This window comes from Balaenoptera physalus (genome assembly GCF_965194825.1).
Source record: "Balaenoptera physalus genome assembly, chromosome: 11".
Lineage (NCBI taxonomy): Eukaryota > Metazoa > Chordata > Mammalia > Artiodactyla > Balaenopteridae > Balaenoptera > Balaenoptera physalus.
Genome location: NC_138896.1, coordinates 35692231 through 35716141, shown reverse-complemented (window position 1 = coordinate 35716141; position 23911 = coordinate 35692231). Strand labels below are relative to the sequence as shown.

The following is a 23911-nucleotide window of genomic DNA, read 5'->3' as shown; positions in this document are numbered from 1 at the left end:
TTTGTATCTTTAACATATTTTTAAATACCTTTATTTTGTCTGATCATAGAGTGATGCATGTCTAATGCAAAAAGTTTAGAAAATATAGAATAAAAAAGATTACTCTAATCCTGGAACCCAGAGATAACACTGTGAAATTTTGGTGTTTATCCTTCCAGACTTGTTTGTAAGCAAATATACATATATTCATACAAATGTATACATACACATGCATGTTTTGGTTACAAAAGTAACAACATATAGAGTTTGGAAGTGTTCCCAGGTCAATATATGTATAGGTCTTCATTGATATCAAAAATCGCTGCATTAGGCAGGAACAGAGATGCAGACGTAGAGAACAGACGTGTGGAAAAGGTGGGGGAGGGGGGAATGAATGGGGAGATTGGGATTGACATATAGGAACTACCATGTGTAAAACAGAGGTAGTGGGAACCTGTTGTATAGCACAGGGAGCTCAGCTCGGTGCTCTGTGGTGACCTAGATGGGTAGGATGGGGGGCGGAGTGGGAGGGAGGTACAAGAGGGAGGGGACATATGTATACATATAGCTGATTCACTTCATTGTACAGCAGAAACTAACACACCATGGTAAAGCAACCATATCCCAACTTAAAAAGAGATTGCTGCATTATGTTTCATTAAATAAATGTATCATAACCCAATTCCCTATTATAAATGGTGTTGTGATAAATATTTTTATCTATACATCTTTGTACATTTGTCCTTAAGGACAGATTTCTAGAAGTTAAATTGCTGAGCCGAGCCGAAAAGCATACCCGTTTAAAAGTTCATATGAACGCTCTACAGGGCTGTCCAACAAGGGGAACAAGCTAAAAATTTGCCCCAGGCCTCAGGACCAGGCTTCCCTGTCTGCCACCTCCACTGGTCCTGTCTACTCTGCCTGCAGGGTAAGAGCTCATCCATGCCCTTGCTGACGGTATCACCATCTTTTCATTCTTACCAATACGACTGGCAAAAAATTGCATCTCATTTTAATTTGCATTTCTTTGATGATTAGCAACTTCTTTGTTTCTTGATGGTTACTCTCTTCCTCCAAACTCAGAGGATAATTTATGGCTATCAGGGAACATAAGAAAAAGTGAGATGCAGAAAGAAGAGGAAACATGTGGTTGCAAATTTCAACCAGGGGTTGCAGATTAAACAGAAAAGTAAACATACAGTACTGTACTCTGCCCGGCGCATGCTAGTTGATTGATCGGAAAGCAAATTGATGAGGGAAGCAATTGAAAAGCATAATAGTAGGAGGTGGGCTTATGAACAAGAAGGGAGAATCTGATTTCTCCAGTAAACTGAAGAAATCACACACCAGGCACTAGTTACCTTGACATTAACGGTGACATATTTTTGAGGCTGTGGCAAAAGTCATGAGTATGCTCGGTTAATGATAAACACAGGGGGACCACTAGGGGAACTGGGCTGGGAGGATGGGAATGAGAATGAAGAATACTCTGAGGAATAGAGCAACGAACAAACAAACAAACAAACAAAACCAGTCTTGAGTCATCACTGAGTTTAGCCCCTTAGAGTCAGGTTGCTAGAACTAGGACAGGTTGTTTGCCAGGCCAATCAGTGCAGGCTAAGAGAGCCTGTCCTTGTGTTGTCTTGAGGGATGTTCGTCTTTTGCCTCTAAGGATGTAAAGGTTCACAGTAAAGCCGAGCCTCAATAAGAGAGCCAGTGAACGCCAGACAAGATGGGTTCTGGATGCCCGGGAGAAGGTCAGTTGGAGGAGGAAACAGGGGCTACTTGCAAGAGGCACCTTACGTTTTATTTGGATGCCTTCGTAGGGAGTTGGATATCTACTGTGAACTCAGATTTACATATTATTTTGGAGATAATTCTCCATTGTGTTATGCCAAACTAGAACGGACTGTCAAACTAGCATTTTTTGATAGGTGTAAAGGTAACAAGAAGTAGGATCTATCCCAATGTTCCTCTGAACACAAAATAATTGTCATCTCATAGCCCAGTGAATGACACAGATTATCCTTGCTCTGCTTTGGGGTATTGTTAACTCTATTGGCGCTATGATGTCCTGCGTTGGAGTTCTTTAATATATAAAAAAAAAAATTTGAATTTTCTCACAAGTTCTCAGATCTTTACTTGAATATCAGGGGGATGGGTAGCCATATTTCACAGAGAAGACAGCTGAAAAATAAAAGCAAAGTGTCTATATCTAGATCCTAGCAACTTGGTAGCAGTTCTGAGAGTCCTCAAGTTTGCTTTGATATTGCACATGGATAGTTCTTGAAGCAGGTCACTTTCTGGCATTTTATTTTAAAAGCTTGATCTATATAGACAGTTATTTGGGTGATTAATTAATCTTTCTTTCATTAAGTCCTTTACACTCCTGGGCCCATTTTGAATATGATCATTTACTTGTCTTTATTTATTTTTTTTGAAAAGCAGATGTCAAGCACCCTCACATGGTTCCTGCTGGCCAGGCACCATGCTTTATGCTTCTGCTTAGGCTGCTTTGACAGCTTCTAGCACAGGGCTCTGATGCGGCCTAACAATCCTCAGGGACTGGTAAGTAAGGCCTCAGGATGGATCTGAATCTCCAGATTTCAGCAGCAGCAAGGCCAAGGAATGAAATAGAAGGAGAAATGTTAACACCTCCTCTCCCAAGCCTCAGGGGATGAAGCTAAGACAAACTGTTCTCTCTGAATTCTGTTTAGCCCACAGATTTGTAAGCAAATGAGATAAATTAGAAGATATACCCAAAGGTTTGGTCCTAAAATCATACAAAAAGTGAGCCCCACTTCTCCCCCAAAACAAGTAATCAAAACAAAATCCTTCTCAGTAACTGCAAAAAAAAAAAACAACAAACACTTCAACTCAATTCATTTTGCCAATTTATAAGATTTTAAGATGTTCCCTTACAGTTTTACCTTTGTGTATTTTTAGTACAACTATTATACAGATGTTGAAATGCTAAATTCAGAAAATGGAAAACAGAAGGTTTTGCTGACATGTCCAGCATTTGAAAGAATGAATGGAGAGTTCAAAATAAAAACCCTGGGAAGTACCTAAAAGAAGTATTAAGGTATAAAAATAAAGTATTTATGTCAAACTTAAAGAGATGTAGAGAATTCCAACTGGCAGGAATCCTGAAGAACAGGGTGGAAGAGAGAACAGGGGCTTGGAGTCCATATCTTGATGTTGGATATAACATTTATAAGTCCCTTGCAAAGTCATCTAGGGGAAAAAGTCTACACCAACATCACTCAAGCAAAAAGTATCTGCCTTTTACTTCTGGCATGTCTCCCATGTGCTCAGATACGGGCATTATATATACATGTTGTTTTCCTTTTTATGTCTGCCTGTATTTTTCAGAATTTCTATGAGTACATATTACTTATATACTTACATATATTTTATCATGTAAATATACATATACATATTCACAAAGATTTTGTTTAAATTTATAATTTTGTTTTAAATACAAATATAAACTTTATGTCTCAGTTCTGACTATGATTCAGGCTGCTACTTTATCTTTAAATTTCTAAATATCTTAAAAGTCTTAGCACATTTTTCACACTTGTGGGGTATGTGAAGCTCTGTTATGGTTAAGGAAGTGGACAGTAAGATGTAAAGCAAACAACTCCAATTTGAAAGCATTTTGTGAACACTCCATTCTGGCAATTTATAGTTTTTGTTTTCTTTAGCCCTTTAGGGATACAGTCTTATATCAACTGTATTAGAAAAGCACCACTCTGAAGTGACTGATTAATAATACACAATATTATAGCCCAAATATACAAAAAATGAATACAAATATTATAAAATAATTTAAAGTTAAAATTCCAGAAGCAGATGTAATTTAGATCTCAGAAACAACTATGTGTGTTATGCAATAATTTGCTATATGCCAAGAGAGAACATTTGTTTTTAATTCCGCTGTGAAATTTAGTGTAAGAGTGGAGTTAACGAAGAAGGGCATTTTTTTCTGCTGTTCGTTAATTAACTAAAAACAATTTTATTTTGCCACTTGGAGGTGTAAAATCAGTAAGTGACATGAATTCTTTTAAAAATAACCTTTAATTTTCTGTAGAAATTTTAGGAAATAGAGCCAGGTAAAAAGAACTAAAAACAAACCAAAACAAAACAAAACCCACCACTAGTAATTCTAAAAACATTTTCCTGGTTTTTCCTTCTGGTACTACCTCTTTCTTTGTACGTGAATGGGTGAGTGTGTGTATATGCTAAAGAGAGACATTAAAACATGGTTTGCTCCTTTCTTTTTTTTTCTAATAGTTTTTTTTTTTTTAATATTTATTTATTTTATTTATTTTGGCTGTGCCGGGTCTTAGTTGCGGCTTGTGGGATCTTCATTGTGGTGTGTGGGATCTTTAGTTGCAGCGTGCGGGCTCTTTGTTGTGGCATGCCTGTGGGACCTAGTTCCCCGACCAGGGATCAAACCTGGGCCCCCCGCATTGGGAGTGCAGAGTCTTACCCACTGGACCACCAGGGAAGTCCCTGCTCCTTTGTTTCTAATAGAAGAGCCTGACAAAATATCTAATTGAAGTGAATAGATTCCTCAGCAGCAATAAAAATTGTATCAAAGAAGCATAGGTAAGTAATAATAATAATATTAATAATAATCATAACAATTGTGTTTAATGCATAGCATGAATTATTTCATCAATCTTCATAATAGCACAGTGAGTGGGTACTGTTATTATTCCCACACAACGGATGAGTAAACTGAGACACATGTAGATGATATAATTTGCCCAGGGTCATACAGCAAAGATTAGAAGACTGAGGTAGAGGGATCAGTTAAGATCTCCTTCGATTAGAAGGAGAGTCAAGATTAGAATTCAAGTCTCTTGACTCTCAGTCCATTCAAATAAATTTTCTCTGCCTTATCTCGGTCAGACAAAGCTCAGAAAATAGCTGTGGGCAAAATTCTGAATATTTCAGATACTTCCTCCATCATTCACACTGATAAGATGAAATCCACACCGTGGATACCAAACCAGTGCGTGTTGAATCTAAATGTCAGGAAGTGCTTACTGTCCACAGAGACTGGTTCTAAGGACCCTTGTGCATACCAAACACCTGGGCAGCTCTGAGTAGAGGTCCTAGAGTTGGAAAATGAATGGCTCATGAAAGGAGCCAGAGAGGGAACTGAAGCCCTGATGGAGTGCTCACCAATTCATTCAACAAATATTTATGGAGGGTCTACCATGGGCCAGGTACATGGAAAACAACACAGATGAAGTCCCAGTCCTCATGAAGCAGGGAGAGACAGACAATGGATAATGAAACATTAAACATGATGTTGCTGCTATGAAGAAAAATAACTCAGCATAAAGGAGATAAAGAGTGACAGGGGAAGGTGTATTTTAGATAACGTGGCCTAGAAGGTCTTTCTGATAACGTGACATTTGAGTAATGAGGTGAGGGAGGAGTGTTTCAGGGGAGGGATGGTGAGGAGGAGAGGCTTGGGAGGGAATGAGGCTGCAGAGGTTGCCAGGGGCCAGGCCATGTGGGGCCACTGGGTCCTGGAAAGAGGTTCTGGATAGTCACAGTAGTCAATATCGCTGTCATTGGGACAATTTCATCCATAATAACGAGAAATTAGGCACAAACTTTCTTGAGATTTTTCATTTTTTAATGAACAATCTGGTATAGGACAGCATTCAGTCATATTTCTAATAATTTTCAAGAGATTGTTCAGACTCCCGTATAAGCTTCTCTCTCTCTCTTTCTCTCTCTGTCTCTCCAACCTCCTCTCTATCTCTACTTCTGTCCCTCTCCCTCTCCCCATCTCAATCCTCCTCTCTATCTCTACTTCTGTCCCTCTCCCTCTCCCCATCTCAATCCCTATCTCCATCTCGATCTCTTATCCTTAGGGAACATGGTTTCCTGAAATCTACTCCTCTCTATCTCCACAGTGGAAGAACAATCAGGAGAGCTCATCATGTCATAGAACTTGTACAGCATAAGTCATGATTTTGAAATGTATTTTTAATAGTGGTTTGACAAATAAAACCACTTGGATTTCAAACTATACTACAAAGTTATAGTAATCAAAACAGTATGGTACTGGCACAAAAATAGACACACAGATCAATGAAACAGAATCAAAAGTCATACATATATGGACAATTAATTTATGACAAAGGAGCAAAGAACATACAATGGAGAAATTCTTTTCAATAAATGATGCTGGGAAAATTGGACAGCCATATGCAAAAGAATGAATCTAGACCACTGCCTTACACCATATACAAAATTTAACTGAAAATGTATTAAAAACTTGAGTGTAAGACCTGAAACCATAAAATTCCTACAAGAAAACACAGGTGGTAACCTCATTGATGTCAGTCTTCACCACGTTTTTGTGGATCTGACTCCAAAGGCAAGGGAAACAAAAGCAAAAATAAACAAATAGGACTACATCAAAATAAAAAGCTTCTGCACGATGAAGGAAACCATCATCAAAATGAAAAGGCTACCCACTGAATGGGGGAAGATATTTGCAAATCATATATCCAATAAGGGATTAATACTAAAAATATATAAAGAACCCATACGACACACCAACAACAAAAACCAACCTGATTAAAAAATGGGCAGAGGATCTGAATAGATATTTTTCCAACAAAGACATACAGATGGCCAACAGGCACATGAAAGATGTCCCACATCACTAATTATTAGGGAAATACAAATCAAAACCACAATGACACACCATCTCACACCTGTTAGAATGGCTATTATCAAAAAGACAAAGAATTACAAATGTTGGAAAGGATGTGGAGAAAAGGGAACCCTTGTACACTGTTGGTGGGACTGTAAATTGGTGCAGCCACTAATGACAAACAGTATGGAGATTCCTCAAAAAATTAAGAATAGAACTATTATATGCCCCAGCCATACCACTTCTGGGTGTTTATCTGAAGAACATGAAAACACTCATTGGAAAAGATATATGTACCCTTATGTTCATTGCAGCATTATTTACAAGAGCCAAGACATGAAAACAACCTAAATGTCCATCGGTGGATGAATGGATAAAGAAGATGTGACATATATACACAATGGAATACTACTCAGCCATGGAAAGGAATGGAATCCTGACATTTTCAATGACATGAATGGACCTTGAAGGTGTTATGCTAAGTAAAATAAGTCAGACAGAGAAAGACAAATACCATATGCTTTCACTCACATATGGAACCTAAAAAAACAAAACAAACACACAAAATAAAACAAAGAAAACCTCATAGATACAGAGATCAGATTAATGGTTACCAGAGGTGAAGGGGGTCAACTGCATGGTGATGGATGGTAACTAGACTAGTTGTGGTGATCACTTTGTAGTGTATACAGATATTGATTATAATGCTCTACACCTGAAACTTATTTTTTTAAAAAAGAAAAAAAATTCTTAACAGTGGTTTGACAAATAAAATCACTTTGGAGGCCAGTGACAATAAGCCAAATATAAAAAGGATAAAGTATTATTGATCCAGAGTTAAGTACTGACAAGAGATTCTCCCTAAAAGACTGGTTTGGTATCTATCAGTAATTCTCATTAGGACTCTATTAACTCAAATATTGAAGGGTATCATTTATTTTTTGCTTGCTTCTTCTCATTTCAAAAATAATCTGAGGGTCATAGGACAAGACTTATCATCATGATGATGGTATATCTCAAATTATATGGGATGGTCTTGATTTTTGTTATTTTGTCCCATATCTTTGGGAACAAGTTATCAAATTTTAGGTTCAAGAGAGCCACTATACCTGTAGTTGAAATCTGTTTTTTGGTTCTAATCCAGTTCAAACATATTGAGAAACTGAACCCAATTAAACTTTTATTAGACTAGTCTAATAAAAAAAAAAATTGAACTGCAAGTTTAACATGGTGGAAATGACTTTTCCTGAAGTCACCTTTAAATCCTTACTTTAAAAGGATGAAAGTGCTGATGGGTATTCTGTATGTCACTTCCTCTATAAAGTCTTTCCTCCCTGGTCCTCTGCCCTTTGCAAAACACTTGCCCTCCCCATCTTGGATCCGGGTGTCTATGATAGCATCTCAGCACCATCACTAAGCATGTATGTCTGGTCATCTGCCCCTCTCTCTCCAATGGCCAGCCTCCTGCAGGACCCTTTGGTTTGTCTCTGAGTTTCCCATTCCTAACACAGTGCCTGACATGGTATCAACAATACTCAATCAGTGTTTATTCACTAGAAAGAATGAATAAAGGTATAAATTAGTTTTATTTCAAAGTGAGATTTATTTGGTGCAAAAATGGGGATTTAAGACTCTTCCTTTAGGTATATTTATTTGCACTGAAATAAAAGTTTGGATATCAATGAAGATTTTATTAGTACAGATATGCCCTGTTGAAACAAATTTGGTGTTTGTGGGTTTGATAACACAATGTGTTTGGTTTTAAACTATATTTAAACTGTAATTGGTCTTAAATTATTTAATTGTATTAAAAGAAATCCCATCAGATAACTATTTCCAACTATCGTGCCAAGCCCCAAGGATGAAAGGTGAAGGCCTACCCTCTGTTTTGCACATGGTTTAAGAGCCTGAGGGTCAACTCCAGCACAGCTCCCAGCTTTACTGACTGTTTCAGTCTGGAAGGATGGGATTATTCCCTAATAGGAGAGTAAGTAGAGAAAAGAGGAGTTTGGGGCCTCCTAAAGAGCAGGAGTGAAGGCTGCCCTGGCCAGTGCCCCAGGTCGTTTCCTGTTTGGTAAAATGTACATCAAACTAGGGCATTATTTCCTTCAGGTAACACTTGCCTGCACAGGTGGATTTCCATCGTTCAATACCTTAAATTGTGTGATTACGTGCTCATGAGCCAGTCAAATGCCTCTCAAGTTTTTCCCGTTGTGGATTTAATGTAGTGTATGCATAATCTTTGCTGTATTAATATTCACTGCATATTCTTTGATTATGTGCCACAAAATGATACAAAGAAAGGTGCTGTGTACATTCATTTAAAGCAGACATGGCTCCTGCCTTCAAAGGGCTTTCCATATGGTGGGGACACAGATAACAACCAAACAATGCCACAAGTACATGACTGTAAACAGAGATAAGTACTCCGAAGGAAAAGCACAGAAAATACAAAAATGTGCAGCACAGTCATGATTTAGTTGGGGCTGCAGGTCAGAGAAGATGTCTTTGAGGAAGAACAATTTCAACTGAGGTTTGAAGGATGAGTAGAACAAACAAAACAATGTGTGTGTGTATGTGTGTGTGTGTGTGTGTGTGTGTGTGTGTGTACATGTCCCCATGCATGTCATCGCAGGCAGAAGTGAGAAGCAACTGCATATGCAATGGCCCCAGGGTAGAAGACAGGATGAAATTAAACACTGAAAGGTCGGTGCTGTCGAAGTAAAGGGAGCAAAGGGGAGAGGAATAATAAATGTGGCTGAAAACACAGTAAGGGGTCAGACCAGGCAGACAGTTGTAGGCCCCATACAGGATTTTGGTGTTTTCCCAGGAACAAGAGGAAGTCAGAAGTCACTGTGGAGTTTCAAGAAGAGTGAAATGGTAAGGACTGTACTTTTGAAAAGGAATATTCTGGCTGCACAGAAAAAGATTTAGAGGGGAGCAAAAAACCTATTATGATACCTATTTAGTAGTAGAAAAAAGGTGACAGAGGTTTGGGTGAGGATAGCAACAACAGAGGTGGTGTGAAGTGGTCCAAGTCAAGACATGCTTTGAGGACAGAGTCAACAGGACTTCCAGATGGGTTGGATTTGGGGGATGAGAAAATGATTACAGTCACAGGTAACTTCTAAGTTTCTGGCCTGGGCAACTGTAGGGCTTGTAGAGACATTGACCGATGGGGATCCAGTGGCTGAGATCAGGTCTGGAGAAAGATGCAAAAGAATTCAGTTTGGGGCATGTTGAGTTCAGGGCCAGCTGTCAGGTAGGCAATGTGATCAATGAGCGGGGCATTCAGAGAAGAATAAATCTGGACGAGTAAAATAAATACGAGTCATCAGCATCTGGATGGCAACTGACGTGTGGGTGTTGCTGAGATCATCTAGGAAAAAGTATAAAGAAAAAGAGAAGAGGAGGTTTTACGACAATGCCTTGAGGAGTACCCACATGAAAGGAGGATAATCCGGCCCAAGAAGCCAAAGAGCAGTCAGGAGATGGGAAGAAGACGGAGAAGAGAAAGTTTCAACGAGAGCGTGGTGAATAACGTTGAATGCTGCTGAGAGGTCACCGAAGATGAAGACTGACATAGGCCCGTCAAATTGATCTACACTGGGGTCCATCAATGGGGCAAAAGCCAGATTGGAGTGTGTAGTGTAGTGAGTGGGGCGGAAGGGAAGGGAGACCGTGAGTGAAGGCAACTTCTTGGAGTCGTTTAGCTTAAAGGAGAGGAAAGTGACAGTAGGTAGAGGGGGATGTTGGCTCAAGGGGGAGCATTTTGTTTCAAATACGGGAAACTTGAGCCCAAATACTAATAAGAAGAGCCTAGTAAAAAGAGAGAAGTTGTAGACAAAGAAAAAAATAGAAAGGGAGTTGAGGTCCCTGACATGGCAGAAGGCACTGGGGTTGAGAGTACAATTGGTGAGGTCGGCTCTGGAAGAGACACCTTCTCTACTGTAACAAGGAGTAGAGGGTGGGTACAGGTGCAGGACGGTGTGCAGGTTTGGTAGCAGAGCAGGAAACTGAGGAAGTTCTCCTCAACTTGTATATGTAGTCATTAATTGTAAAAATATATGTTTGTGTGCTGAGGGGCTTGTCATCAAAGATCAGTTGCTATTATTAAACTAATTATAGCAAAATTTTACTTAAAGGAAAATCCCTCATTGTACAGTTTTGTTTTATTTTGCTTTGGCTTGTTCAATGACTGGTCTTTTAATTCTATGTTTCGTCATACAGATTTCTGCAGTTTTTTAAAAGTCAGGTTAGTTGAGGTTAAATTTACAGATGGTAAAATTTTAAATTTACCCTTTCTAGGTGTGTAGTACTATGACTTTTGACAAATGTGTATACTTATGTAACCACCACTAAAATCATGATACAGAATATTTCAATCACTCTTAATACCTCCCTCTTGTTTCTTTTTCACAGTTTCTTCCCCTACCGGCAACCTCGGCAAATACCACCCCCCCTCCCCCTGCCACACACACACACTGTGCTCAGTCCCTCTAGGTAGCTTTGTTTATGTGGTCTCCTTCATCTTAGAATGGTACATGTTTCCTCGTGACATCCTTTCAGGCTTACGTGGCTTGCTCAGTGAGTGATATCTGCAGTGACTTCCCCCATTCCTACATAACGATTTAGCTTTTCATTATCATAGATTATGAGCAAATACTGTATTAAACCATGTGTAATAAACTCATTTTAGATTTAAAAACATGGAGCTGAAAGTGAGCATAGATAGCATTTAGTCATAAGATAGCATTTACACATAAATGAGCCATTAAAAACTAATATGGGATGGGGAGGGTGGGAGGGAGGGAGATGCAAGAGGGAAGAGATATGGGAACATATTGTATGTGTATAACTGATTCACTTTGTTATAAAGCAGAAGCTAACACACCATTGTAAGGCAATTATACTTCAATAAAGATGTTAAAAAAAAAAAACTAATATGATTAGAATTAAAAGTATAATTAATGTTTTACAATTCTGTGTCCATTTGTTCTTTCCACTAATACACTCTTTTATTCTCTGTTTTATATATACATATATGTGTGTATAAATGTGCATGTGTGCATATATCTTATTTTCCCAATAAAACTGTAAATCCTTGGAATTATTTGCTGTATCCTATATTACTAAACCCCCCAAAACACCTATTAAAATGATTAGCATCCAGTAGGTACTCAATAAATTCAGTTTGAAGGATTAACTGATTTGTAAAAATTAACTAAAGGAAATAAGTTAGAGACAGACCGATACTGTATGAACTCACTTATGTGTACAAAATTAAATGTTGAGCTCAGAGAGTAGATCAGTGTTTGCCAGGGGCTGGAGGGCAGGGGAAATAGGGAGATGGAGGTCAAAGGTTACAAACTTCCAGTTTTAAGATGAATACATTCTGCGGACCTAATGTACAGCATGGTGACTATAGTTGACAATACTGTATTGTATTCTTGAAAACTGCATACAGGGTAGATGTTAAATGTTCTCATCACACACAGAAATACATAGTTACATAGGTAACTATGTAAGGTGATGGAGGCGTTAACTAACCTTACCGTGGTAATTATTTCACAATATATGCCTATATTAAATCATCACACTGTACTCTTTAAACTTACACAATGTTATATGTCAATTATATCTCAATAAAGCCGGGAGATGAAAGAGAAAAGAAAAGCAAAGGATCAAGATGTTTGTAAATTTACTTTGGGCAAACTTGAGACCATGAGATCCAATTCAGTTCCATCTCAGAAAGAAAATGTTGCTGTGCAGAAAATATTCTACTCATTTACATTTGGGCCAGGAAATAAAGCTTCCATCCTAGACAGAGGCCTAAGGGCTTTTTTTTAAGGAAGAACGAGGTATGTGTTTAGAGAATCAATCAGAATTAAATCTTCACCCAAGAAGTTTTGTATAAACATTAACTTGGCTATACAGCCTCCATCCAGCTGTCTCTTTTCAAATTTTACACTGGCTAAAAAAAAAAAAAAAAACAGATGTAAACTAAAAATATCCCAATAACTGGAGGCTGACATCTGAAATCCTCTTCAGTTGAAGCATCCAAGTCAACGCAACAAATATTTACATTAAGAACTGAAGTTCTGGGAAATAGTTCAAAAAATTTGATAGGGCTAGGTATTAACAGACATCTCCAAACTGTCCAATGCATACTACATAGAATATATTATCTATTAAATATCTGCTTTCTGATGTCCTTCACAGAATCCCTGAAAGGAATGTCTTCATGCCACGCCAGTCAGCATAAGCCCAGGAATCAGCAGCACAGAGAAGTAGACAAGGCTAGAACATTCCTGCCACTCTGTCCTGCCAAGCTGTGGGACTCTTCCTCTCTGCTACACTACTATCTCCCTCCCACTCTTGCCACCCGGGAGTCTGGGCGCAATGGGAGGACTGAAGCTGATTCACATTCTTGAGTAAATGTCCAGGGGCCCCAGAAGACAAAGAAGCACAGATGATATTAAATGGCAGAGCCACATCTGGGGCAAATTTTAACTTATCTCTTTTACTTTAACATGATAAAGGACTCTTAAATCTGATGAATTTTAAGTTGTACCAATATTGATCTAGTTAATTATGCCAAAACATAAATGCAACTGTAATATAACAAAAACAATAACAAAAAACCACATTATCTGAATAATCCTCACCATCAGCACGAACAAGCACCAAGGTTACTGGATTGTTGTGAAACTCTACGCTTGGCTTTGGCAGGGTGAATGCAGTTTGCAGCGTGAGTTCTCCCCAGCTGCTGGTCAGAAACCATTAATGAGATGTAATGCAATATAGTGCTCTTATACTGACAGCAGAGAAGCGATTTCATTGCAAATTGCTGAAGTTCACTTATTAGCACATGAACTAATTTTACATGATTCCTGAGCTCAAAATTAATCATCACTATCTCTGCAGTCTCACGTTTTATTCATCTCTCCTCATAATACTTATATGTTGCATCATAATTACTTGTGCTCATGTCTGTCACTGCCACTAACTTGTGAACCCATTGAGAGCTGGATCTAGGTTTTGTTCACCTTTGTGTTCCTTTCAGGGCCCAGGATAGAGTTGTCTGTATAGTAGATGAATAATAAACATTTAATGAGTGAATGAGTGAACCAATTGTCCAGAAAAACTAATGGCAACCCTACATACTGTCTGTATAGAATCTGTTCCAATTGGCATTTGTATATTTGTTATCTGTGGATCAAAGGAAACCAATCCAAAATCTAACAATCTGTCAGTATTTTAAATCTGTTGTCACAATTTTATTTCTCATGATTCTACCCCGAAACTCCTGTGACTGGCAAATTTGCTTGTTGTCAGTAACTTTTAGATAGAAACATCTGCTTATGTAATAAATGGCAAGTTAGTAAAAGAGGTAATGTAAATATAATACAATATTAAACATCATAAAGAAGTTATAACAAAATGTGCTTATTATTGTTTCTTATGCTTTATAGAATTTTTCTTTTTGTGAAAGTATAGTCTGTGGTAGCCTTTTTAAGAGAGGATGTAGCATGGTAAATTTTCTGTCTGAAAGCTTGTATGTCTGAAAAGTGGCTTTATTTCACCTTCACCTTTGAATATTAATTTGGCTAGATACAAAAATCTCCATTCATAGTCCTCTTTTGTTTTGTTTTGTGTTTCAGCACCAGAAGTTCTTGTTTCCAGAGTTGTTGATGAGAAGTCTTCTCTAAATCAGATTCTTGGTTGTTAATAATTTTCTTCTCGGATAACTTTTAGGATTATTTTCTATCTGGTGAGGTTCTAAAAATTTTCTACAACATTATTATACTACTCAGCATATGGTAACCCTTTTGTTCTGAAGTCCTATGTCTTTTTTTTTTTTTTTTTTTAGTTCCAAGAAATAGGTTTTCTCTCTTTAACTATTGGCTCCCCTGCATTATCTCTTATTTCTTCTCCATAAATTCTGTTTTCTTAGATGTTGACAAATCTAGAGCTATTCTCTATGATTCTTTTCTTTAAACTTTCTTTTTTTACCCTTTTATCTTACATTCTGGAAGAATCCCTTAGCCCCCACCTTCCTGGTTCACTAATTTGCCCCTCTGTGTTTTCATTCTGCTATTTGGCCATCATTAAGTTCTTAATGGCAACAAGTACATTTTTTTCATTTTCAAGATCTCCTCTTGATCCTGTTATTGTTTCATGGATGGAATGCCATGTTTTATATCTCTAAAGATAGTAACCATTTTCCTTGCTTAGTTCTGAAGCCCTCCAAGCTGTAAATGCTTGTTCTTGTCTTTTTCCATGTTGGCTGTCCTCATATTTCTAGTCACTCCCAACTGTGAGCTCACATTTCCTAGACTCTAAGCTCTCTCAGCGTGGGCAGCCAGTCTTAGGTGAGGGACTGAAGCAGCTGTGGGTGCCTGTGCTCCTTACTGTTTTCAGTGAGAACAGGAGATGGGCAGAGCTGGAGACAGCAGCTGGTCTCTAGAGCTTATGCAGTCCCTCTTTGTCCTGGGCATCATCAGCTACCTGGGGTCCTTCCCTATTTCCCCATCCTAAACACTGACCTAAACACTGCGGGGAGAAGGGAAGAAGGGAGTGCACAGGGGTTGATAGGAACAAACTCCTCCCACTACAAGAGCTCTACCAACCCTCAGTGGCTGTCCCCAGCCCTCTCCTGCTCCAGGGTGCCACCACTTCTAAACATGGGACCTTGGTGGTGCTGCACCATGACTTGGTCTATCCTTTTCTCTTGCCCATCTCAATCCCACTGTTCAGTCTCCCAGGAATTCCTTGAAGCTTCTAATCCCTTATGAAGTTTACTTCTTATTCTTGGGTGTGGCTAGAGATTCAGATGTTTCTTTATATCAGTTCTATAAGCCCCCCAATTTGGAGGGAACCTGCAGCATATTCTTGCACATTCTGACATTTTGAACCACAACATTCAGAATCTTACCCTTAAACTGGGCCTTCTGAGCAACATAGAGTACACAGGAATTAGAGAAAACACTGGTACTTATTTGATATGTTGGTCATTTCCCTGTTTGCTTTTACATCCAACTTCCACTTTTCCCTTGTTTGACTCTGAATCACAGGAAACTACACTCCCTGACTCTTTTAACAACTGGCTTCTGGGTAAGTTGTTCAGCCAATGGGAGGCACTGGTGGAGACTGGAAGGGGAGGTAAGGGAGAAGCCAGGGCTCCCTGCTGGGATGATGCCTCTACAGCACCCATGGCTCTTCAGAGGCCCCAGCTTCCATTCTGTCGGGCAGCATTCATCTTGTCCAGCTCCTGCTGGCTGGCACTAGTCTCTGGCCTTGGTAACACAACCTTCTACCGATGTCCCTCCAGTCCTAGGGGTGTAGGACCTTCTCCTGCTGCTCTGATCTCTGGGGTGCTGCAGCACCGCATAGTACCATCTCCTGTGCAACAAATTTCCTATATTAAATTCCTGCTGTTGAGAGGCCTAGAATGGTTTTGTTTCCTGGCTGGATCCTGATTTGAAGATCAAAGTTCTGAAGAGACTTCTTCAAAAATAATATTGGGTAAGTCCTTTCTTTGAGGGGAAGGGAGCACCATGGTAAAGGAATTTTAAACTCGGGTTTCCAATATCTCAGATATCCCAAGTTATTTCAAGGAGTGACATGAAATTCTTTAAAATGTGAATTTTGGCAGTATATTTCACCTTAATTGCATATATGCCACAAAGCGGTTTTGTAAGGAAAGCCTTAGGGGCCTATCATATTATCAAACACAGTGTTCTAGAATCAGGAAATGCTATCCTAGAGGAGGAAGGCTTTGAGTATAACAGAAACCTTGCCTAAGGCTTCTCAAGCTTTACACCTACCTTCAGGGGCAGCCATGAACTTGTTTAAAGAAAATGCTTTCATCATCTGTTACCGTTTTCTCTGTTGAGAGAGGGTTATGTGAAATGACAGAAAACCTTTAAAAAAATCTTGTGTAGCTTTGTTATTCTGAAATAGAGAATACCACTGCCTTCTAAGCCTAGTCCGTTATGATCACTCCACAGTGCTTAATAAGCAGCACAGAAACAACTAGAGAGCCCGCCACTGTGGCCCGTGATCAGAGAGAGAACGAGAGCCACGTTGTGCCCCTGGTATGCCATATGGCTGCAAATCTAAAGGCTCTGAAAGATGCCACACTTGTATGAAGTCCTGAATACCTGCTTTCATTTCCATTTTGAGTGTTTGAACTGTAATATATGGACCATCTATTTATTAAAGGAGAGAGCTTACTTTGGCATGGGATAAATTGGTGCTTGCAGCAAGATGCTGTTTAATACAAGGGACGTTTCTTGAATTCCTTTCAGATCTGAGATCCACAGCTTAAGAGTGTTTGGTGTATACATTTAAAAACTGCATGACTATTATGCAACCTCTTTTCTTCAGCTGGCATGAGAAGGATATTCCCATCCTCTCTATGCTCTGTTCTTTACTTCCTCAAAGCTGAGGAGGCAAAAACCCTGCCAGCCTTATCCAGCTTTTCATGGAAAGCCGCCACTCTTAACTGGCGCCTAAATGCAATTTCAGACTGTCCCAGGAGAACTTCGTTCTTTGAGGTGAATTCATAACATTAGGGCCAACAAAGAAGTTAACACAAACTTGCACGGTTAAAGAAAAAGGAAAAGTCTGCAGTCTTACTGAAGGAACTCTGCTTCTGTGAGTTCCTCTGTCCTCTGCTCCCCAGTGACAATGGCCAGTTCATCCTTCAGTTCCTGGATTTCCTTTTGTAGGCGTATAATCATCTGCAAACGGCAAGGCAGGAGCGTAAATGTCAACTCCTCACTGAGGGGAACTATGTGACAGAGAACCATACATCTTTTATAATTATGAACAAAAATGTACAGAGAATGATATAAAAGGCACTCTTGTACTTACCACCCAGCTTTGTTAAATCTTAACATTTTGTCAAAACAGTTCTAGGATTTTTCTTAACAAATAAAACATTACAGATGGAACTGGTGTCCCTTATTCCTGTTCCCCTTCTGTCCTTCCTGGAGTGATTGCTGTCCTGCATTTAGTGGGTAGCATTTCCCTGCATGTTTTATACATTTACTCCATATGTACAGATGTGACTGTAAATGATGTATGATATCATCTTGCATGCCTTACACTTTATGTAAATGTTGCCATACTGCATGTAACTGCAACTTGCTTTTTTTTTCCCCTCACACTATGTTTCTGAGATTATTTATATTGCTTCATGTGGCTCTAGTTCATGAATTTTCATGGACATATAGTATTTCAGTAAAGGAATGTATCACAATTTATGTATCTATGTCTCCTGTTGACGGACATTCAGGATTTTTACTTTTGCGATTACAAAGAGTGTTGTTGTGAACATTATAAGTCTCTGGGCATGTGTGGGAGAGTTTCCCTGTAGTGTGCACCTAGAACTGTGTAGAGGTAGAGTTAGTGCACCCCCTTATTATATATTGCCAAAGTGCTCTTCAGAATGGATGCATAAATTCATATTCTCAGCAGCTATATATGTAAGTTCCTGTTTCCCCACATTTTTGTCATTTTGTATGTAGTATTGCCAGACACTTTAATCTTGCCGATTTGGTAGGTGTAAAATGGTCTCTTATCTAGTTCTAATCTAGAACTAGTATTTTCATGATTATTAATGAGGTCGATCATCTTTGTGTATGCATACTGGCTGTTTGGGTTTCCTCTTCTGTGAATTATTTATTCACCATCTTGCCCATGTTTCAGTTGAGTTGTTTTTCTTTTCCTTATTAATTTGCAGATTTCTTTATATATTCGGGATGTGAACCCTTTGTTAGTTTTATGCAATGTGCATGTTTTCTCCCAATCTATGTAATATTTTTCACTCTGTGGTGTTCTTTTTGTTAAATGAAAGTTTTAAATTTCAATATAATTTCATTATCAACTTCTCTCGTTTTGAGCTTTATATTTGTGTCTTCTTTAAGAAAATCTATTTTACCTAAAGCCATAGCTATATTTTCCTATATGTTCTTATAAAAGTTTTAAAGTTTTAAAGTTTTGCTTTTTACATTTAGGTTGTTTGATTTTATTTTGTAGGAAGTGTGAGATATGGATCTAATTTTAATTTTTTTATGGCTAACCATGCAAGATTTGCTATTATAATTCTGTTATATATTTCCACATGTAACATGTGTCTTTTTCTGGGCTATTGGTTAAAAACATTTGTCTACTTGACTATATGTATGGTAATACTACACTGTTTTAATTACTATATCTTAAAAAATTTTTGGCATCTAGATAGAATAAGCACCTTCCATCTTGTTCTCTTCCAAAATAGACTTCACTATTCTTGATCATTTGCTCTTTCATATAAATTTTAGATTTGGCTTGTAAAATTCTACCAAAGGCCCTCCTCAAATTTTAACTGGAAATAAATTTGAGTAAAAGGTTAATTTGATAAGACATTAAAGTAATGCTATGAATCATTACATCCATGAACATGGTATAGCTTTCTGATTCCTTTCAATACAAATCTGTGTATGTCTTTAATTAGATTTTATTCCTAGAATTTTAAAGTTTTTGTTGCTATTATAAATAGAATTTTTATAAAATTGCATTTTCTAATTATTGGCTTTTGATGTATAGGAAGGCAATTCATCTTTACGAATGGATTAATTTTCTGAATATTATTTTGGTTATCTGTTTACCTGTTATTAAACACTCTTGGATATTCTATATGAGCAATCAAATTGTCCACAAGTAATGACAGATATTCTTCTTATCAAATCCTCATAAATTAAAAAAAAAAAGTCTCTTTCCTAAGAACCTCCAAGTACAGTGCTTAAGACATTCTTGTCTTATTCCTTCTAACGTTTCAACTTTTAAATGTTTGCTGTAGTTTTTGGTTGATACCCTTAATCACTCTAAGGATGTTCACTTATATTCATAGTTTGATGAGTCTTTTCAAACTATGGATGAATGTTTAATGTTATCAAACACTTTTTCTGCATCTAGTGATGTGATCATTTAATTTTTTCTTTTAATTGTGAATGTGATGAATCACCTTAATTCATGTGATTTTACTTTTTAGTATGAACTACTTCAGATATACAAAAAGGTATAAATAATACCATGTACCTACTACTTAGCTTAAGAAATAAAACATTACAGACTCTTGTGAAGCCCCCACCCCATAGAGTCTTCCCTAAATTTGGTGTTTATTTTTCCCATTCAGTTGTGTTTTGGGTGGTTTTGAGGACAACTTTTCAACTGTCACTTGTGCTTCAGAAAAGCTCTGTACATAAAATAATGAACAGTAATATCAGTTTTTAGAAGCAATTATTAAAGGAGATCAGGAAACAACACTTGTCAATTACCAGATAATTCTGCACCAGGAAGACCTCAACATTTGTTCAGTTATCAGCTATTAGATTTTGACTCCTGATTTCTCGTTTCTTTAAGTCTCTCACAGACCTACATCTAACACACGATAATGTTCATCTTTGTTCAAATTCCTCAAGTTCCTTCAAAGAAAAGTCTCTCTAGCCAGATTTGAAAGGAAAAAAATACCTCAATGTCTAATATGTTTATTTTCCTTCAAGTATGAAGTAATTTTTGTCTTCAGGCTAATAGTACATTCCTATCTTTCTCATTCTGCACAGTAATATTACAGGGCTGCTGGCAGGGTAGGAACAGCAGAAGAATTCATCCTAGGACTTCAGTTCCATTTGACTTAGGCCTTTGAATTGTGTCTCCTTTTTCCAGTGGGGGTACCCTGTTATGCTGACCAGGGACTGGACTGGAAAGGGATCCTGCCTCACCCACTGGTTTCTCCAGAAGAGAATGCTGTCAGGGGAGCTCGGGCTCCCTGAGGCAAGTAGGACAAAACAGTCAGCCCCATTATTCTTTTGTCCTTCTTTTCCTCTGCCTTTCAATGGAATGATTTCAGGGAAGGAAGGGCAAACACTCAAGAGGAAGTAATTAATATGGGCAACAGTGAGCTTGAGATTTTCTTGTTTGGAATTTGAGAAATTTGTAAATGAAGCACTGTTGGTACGATTTCACATCTTTTTTATAACGCATACCACTAAGCTTACACCAGCTTATTTTCTAGAGAAAAAAAAATTGTTTTTAAAAGGTGAGTGATTTGCAAAGTAATATAATCTTAATTTTGGAGTTTTACAAAATTGAAATATTTTATTTCAACATTTTCAATGTTGACACGAGTTAATTCCTTGTTGTATTTTATTTGAAGACTAACAAAATAGAGAAAAGAAAAAATATCTGCATTTATAATGAGTAGCTGAATCATGTAACTTGCAAATATGTTTCCTTTAAAAAAAGAACTTTGATAAAGAAGAATTCATTTTTATAAAACTAGAGGCTTGGCCATTTTTCCATGGATCAAACCAACTACTAACTTTTTAAAATCTCTAGAATAAGTAACAGAACACTCATGCAAAATACTATTCTATTTAATAACCATTAGGACTTCTTTTTCTCAATAAGCTTTTATAAAAGATGGTCTATTATTATTGTCTTTAGAAAGTTAAGCTGACTTTTTTTTTGAAAGGCTACGACCTGCCTACAAATATAACTGTGTATGATTCTATGTATGTCCCCAGGACTCACTGTGCCCCTAACTGATGGGGTAAAGGGGGGCTGTAGGTAAGAGCACAGGCCCTGGAGTCAGACTGTCTGTGTCTGAATCCTGCTCTGCTACGCATTAGCACTGTGACTCAGATCAAATCACTAAATATTTCTGCGTTTCAGTTTTGTCATCTGTAAACTAGAGGAAGAGACGGCATCTGCTCATGAGGTTGTTGTGAGAATTAAATGATTTAACACGTTTCCAGTATTTAGAACGTTGCCTGGTTACGGAGAGTGAGTGTCCCCCAAAATTTAACTAATCTTTGATATACTTTGATTTTTTTTAACATAGTCAGTTAAAAGTTGCTTACCAATCTGGGATCGATTTCTTCATTAAGAACAGCTTCATTCTTTATGAGGGCCACTCGTTGTGCAAATCTGCAGGTAGATATAGATTCCTAAGAAAGCAAGATAAGTCCTTAAAGTGTTATGGCATAGAGAGATAAAACAGTTTCTGTTCACAGGAAAAACGTGTACACCTAGAGTGATGTGCATAAAACACAACGAGGAAACATGCTTCCAAATTAGGAAGCCTTGCCCTGGAACATTATTTTTCATTAAAACTTTGTTTGGGCTTAATATAATGACTGATGCCCAAAGTGTGGAAGATCCTGAGGTCCTAAGTGACAACTGGTATGTGCTTTTCAACTACTGATTTGTCAAACCAGAACCACATATACAAACCAGAATCATAGCAGGTACCACAATCCATAAGCATCAAAGGGTACAAAATAAATATTTGTAACAGGCGCAAAAGAGAGGCTTTTCAAGGCATCTTACAATGCACTTGGGGCTTGGCCTTGTTTGGGGAGGAACCCTGCAGCTTCCTGTTTTCCTCTCTTAGAGAAAGTCTGAGTCCCAAACATTAAACTGAAATGCGTGAAACATCAGCTGGCTCTAAAGCAACCCAGGACAGTCATTTGGCAGCCAGACCCTGCCAAGGCGTCCTGGGTGCTGTGCCCAGGGGCACGTCTAGGGACACACCTTGGAGATGTCTCCAAGGCACCTAAGCAATCAGGAGCAAAACAGATCAGGAGAAGCTGATGGGTCTCCTCCCTCACGTCTCTGGCAGATCTTCCAAAATTTGTGTATGAGGTTTATCTGCAAACCATCCCGTGCTATGTGAAGTCAGTTCTCAAATTGGGGGAATTACAATTCTGGCAAATAACCCAAAGCTATGAACTCTGGTGGGTCTTCACCTCTGAAGGCATACCCTAACCCAGTTGAAAAGATGGAAACCCACCCAGGACCCTCAACCCTGTCTCACAAACTAGCATAAAAACTCAGACTGAGATCTCCAGAAAGAAGAAGCAACATACGTCAATATTCCTTTTCTCTAAAGAGAGCGTGGCAATCATGGTCGTCATGCAGTTCCCTCCCAGGCTGTCTCTCAGGACACTGGTCATCATGGAGTTCCGATACGGAATGTGCGAGCGGTGCTTTTCTGAGAGGGCAATGATGACCTGTGGTGGAGGGGAAAAAGAATAGCGTTAACTTAGCAGAAAATGCACACCTGACAAACTGAGCTGCGACAGCAATAAGGATACAAAATGCAGTGACCCCCAAAACTTGGGCTCAGAATAAATATCTTAAAATATTCAGTACAATAACAGTGAAGATGGAATGAAGCAAATATAGTAAAAACATACCATGATGGACCCTGTCGTTTTTGGACAGATGATATAACTTGTGCAGAATTGGATACATTTTTATTCTGTTTTCAGTCACTGAGAAATTTATATAAAAACTCAAGAGTAAATCATGCCAGATTTTAAAAAATCCTATCAAAATTGGTCTGTATGCCTCATCTCCAAGGTAAAAGAGGCAGAACAATAAATAAGAACTACAAGAGGCAACAGACCCCAGATTCTGGTGCCAGATTGTCCAGGTCCAGATTCTAGCTATGCCAGGGCATGCCACTCACCATCTCTGCCTCAGTCTCCTCATCTGTAAAACACGGAAAAGACAGTATCTACCTATGAGTAGTTGGGATGATTAGAAGAGTTAAAATGTGCAAATTACTTTGAGTAGAACTAGCCCATAATAAGTGCTGTATATGTGTTTGCTTTCACTGTAAGTGATGGGGGAAGTGCACCTTGGTTCACCTAGAGCCTGCTCACCTTGCTCCTTAAGAGTGTCTTACGTACTTAGTAGGAAGATGGTAGATGGATGGATGGGAGATGGATGAAGGGCTGCTGTGGGCTGTCCCCAAGGGGAGCCACCAGGGGTTCAGGGTTTTCTGGGGAAGATGAATCCAGTGCCAGGACGCCCACTGCAAAGCATCAGGAATAACTCACCCACAGATGTGACATGTGACTTCAGGGGCATCACAAGGCCCTGGCTCCTGAAAATACTTTCACCACCTGCCATTGTTCTAGTCTTCCCTCTTCCCAGGTGTGTAATTCCCATCATCAGAACTTTTTCTACGCCTTTAGTTTATAAAATAAGATGGGAGCATTGTTTTTGAAGGCCGTTTTTAGCAAAATCACGTAACGATACCACTGGTCTTGCTTTAAGCTAATGACCACAGGTTTTACTATAAACCAGAAATCCTGTGAGGTTCTCTCAAAAACCACTTTTCCACTCTCAGAAGTGGGCCTTCGCACCTTATCCTCTTGTTTCAAACATCTACCCAGC

The 23911-nt window shown here is 38.5% G+C and overlaps 1 protein-coding gene across 1 annotated transcript in view; it reads right to left on the bottom strand.

Moving 5' to 3' along the window:
• The window catches only part of KIF6 (kinesin family member 6), a 404162-nt gene that overhangs the window by 234792 nt on the left and 145459 nt on the right, over positions 1 to 23911 (bottom strand). Inside the window, exons 8-10 of the mRNA XM_082414114.1 lie at positions 22594 to 22737; positions 21586 to 21672; positions 17318 to 17421 (exon numbers count right to left, since the gene is read on the bottom strand). Of these exons, the coding sequence (XP_082270240.1) occupies positions 17318 to 17421; positions 21586 to 21672; positions 22594 to 22737 (335 nt within the window). The remainder of the gene's footprint in view (positions 1 to 17317; positions 17422 to 21585; positions 21673 to 22593; positions 22738 to 23911) is intronic.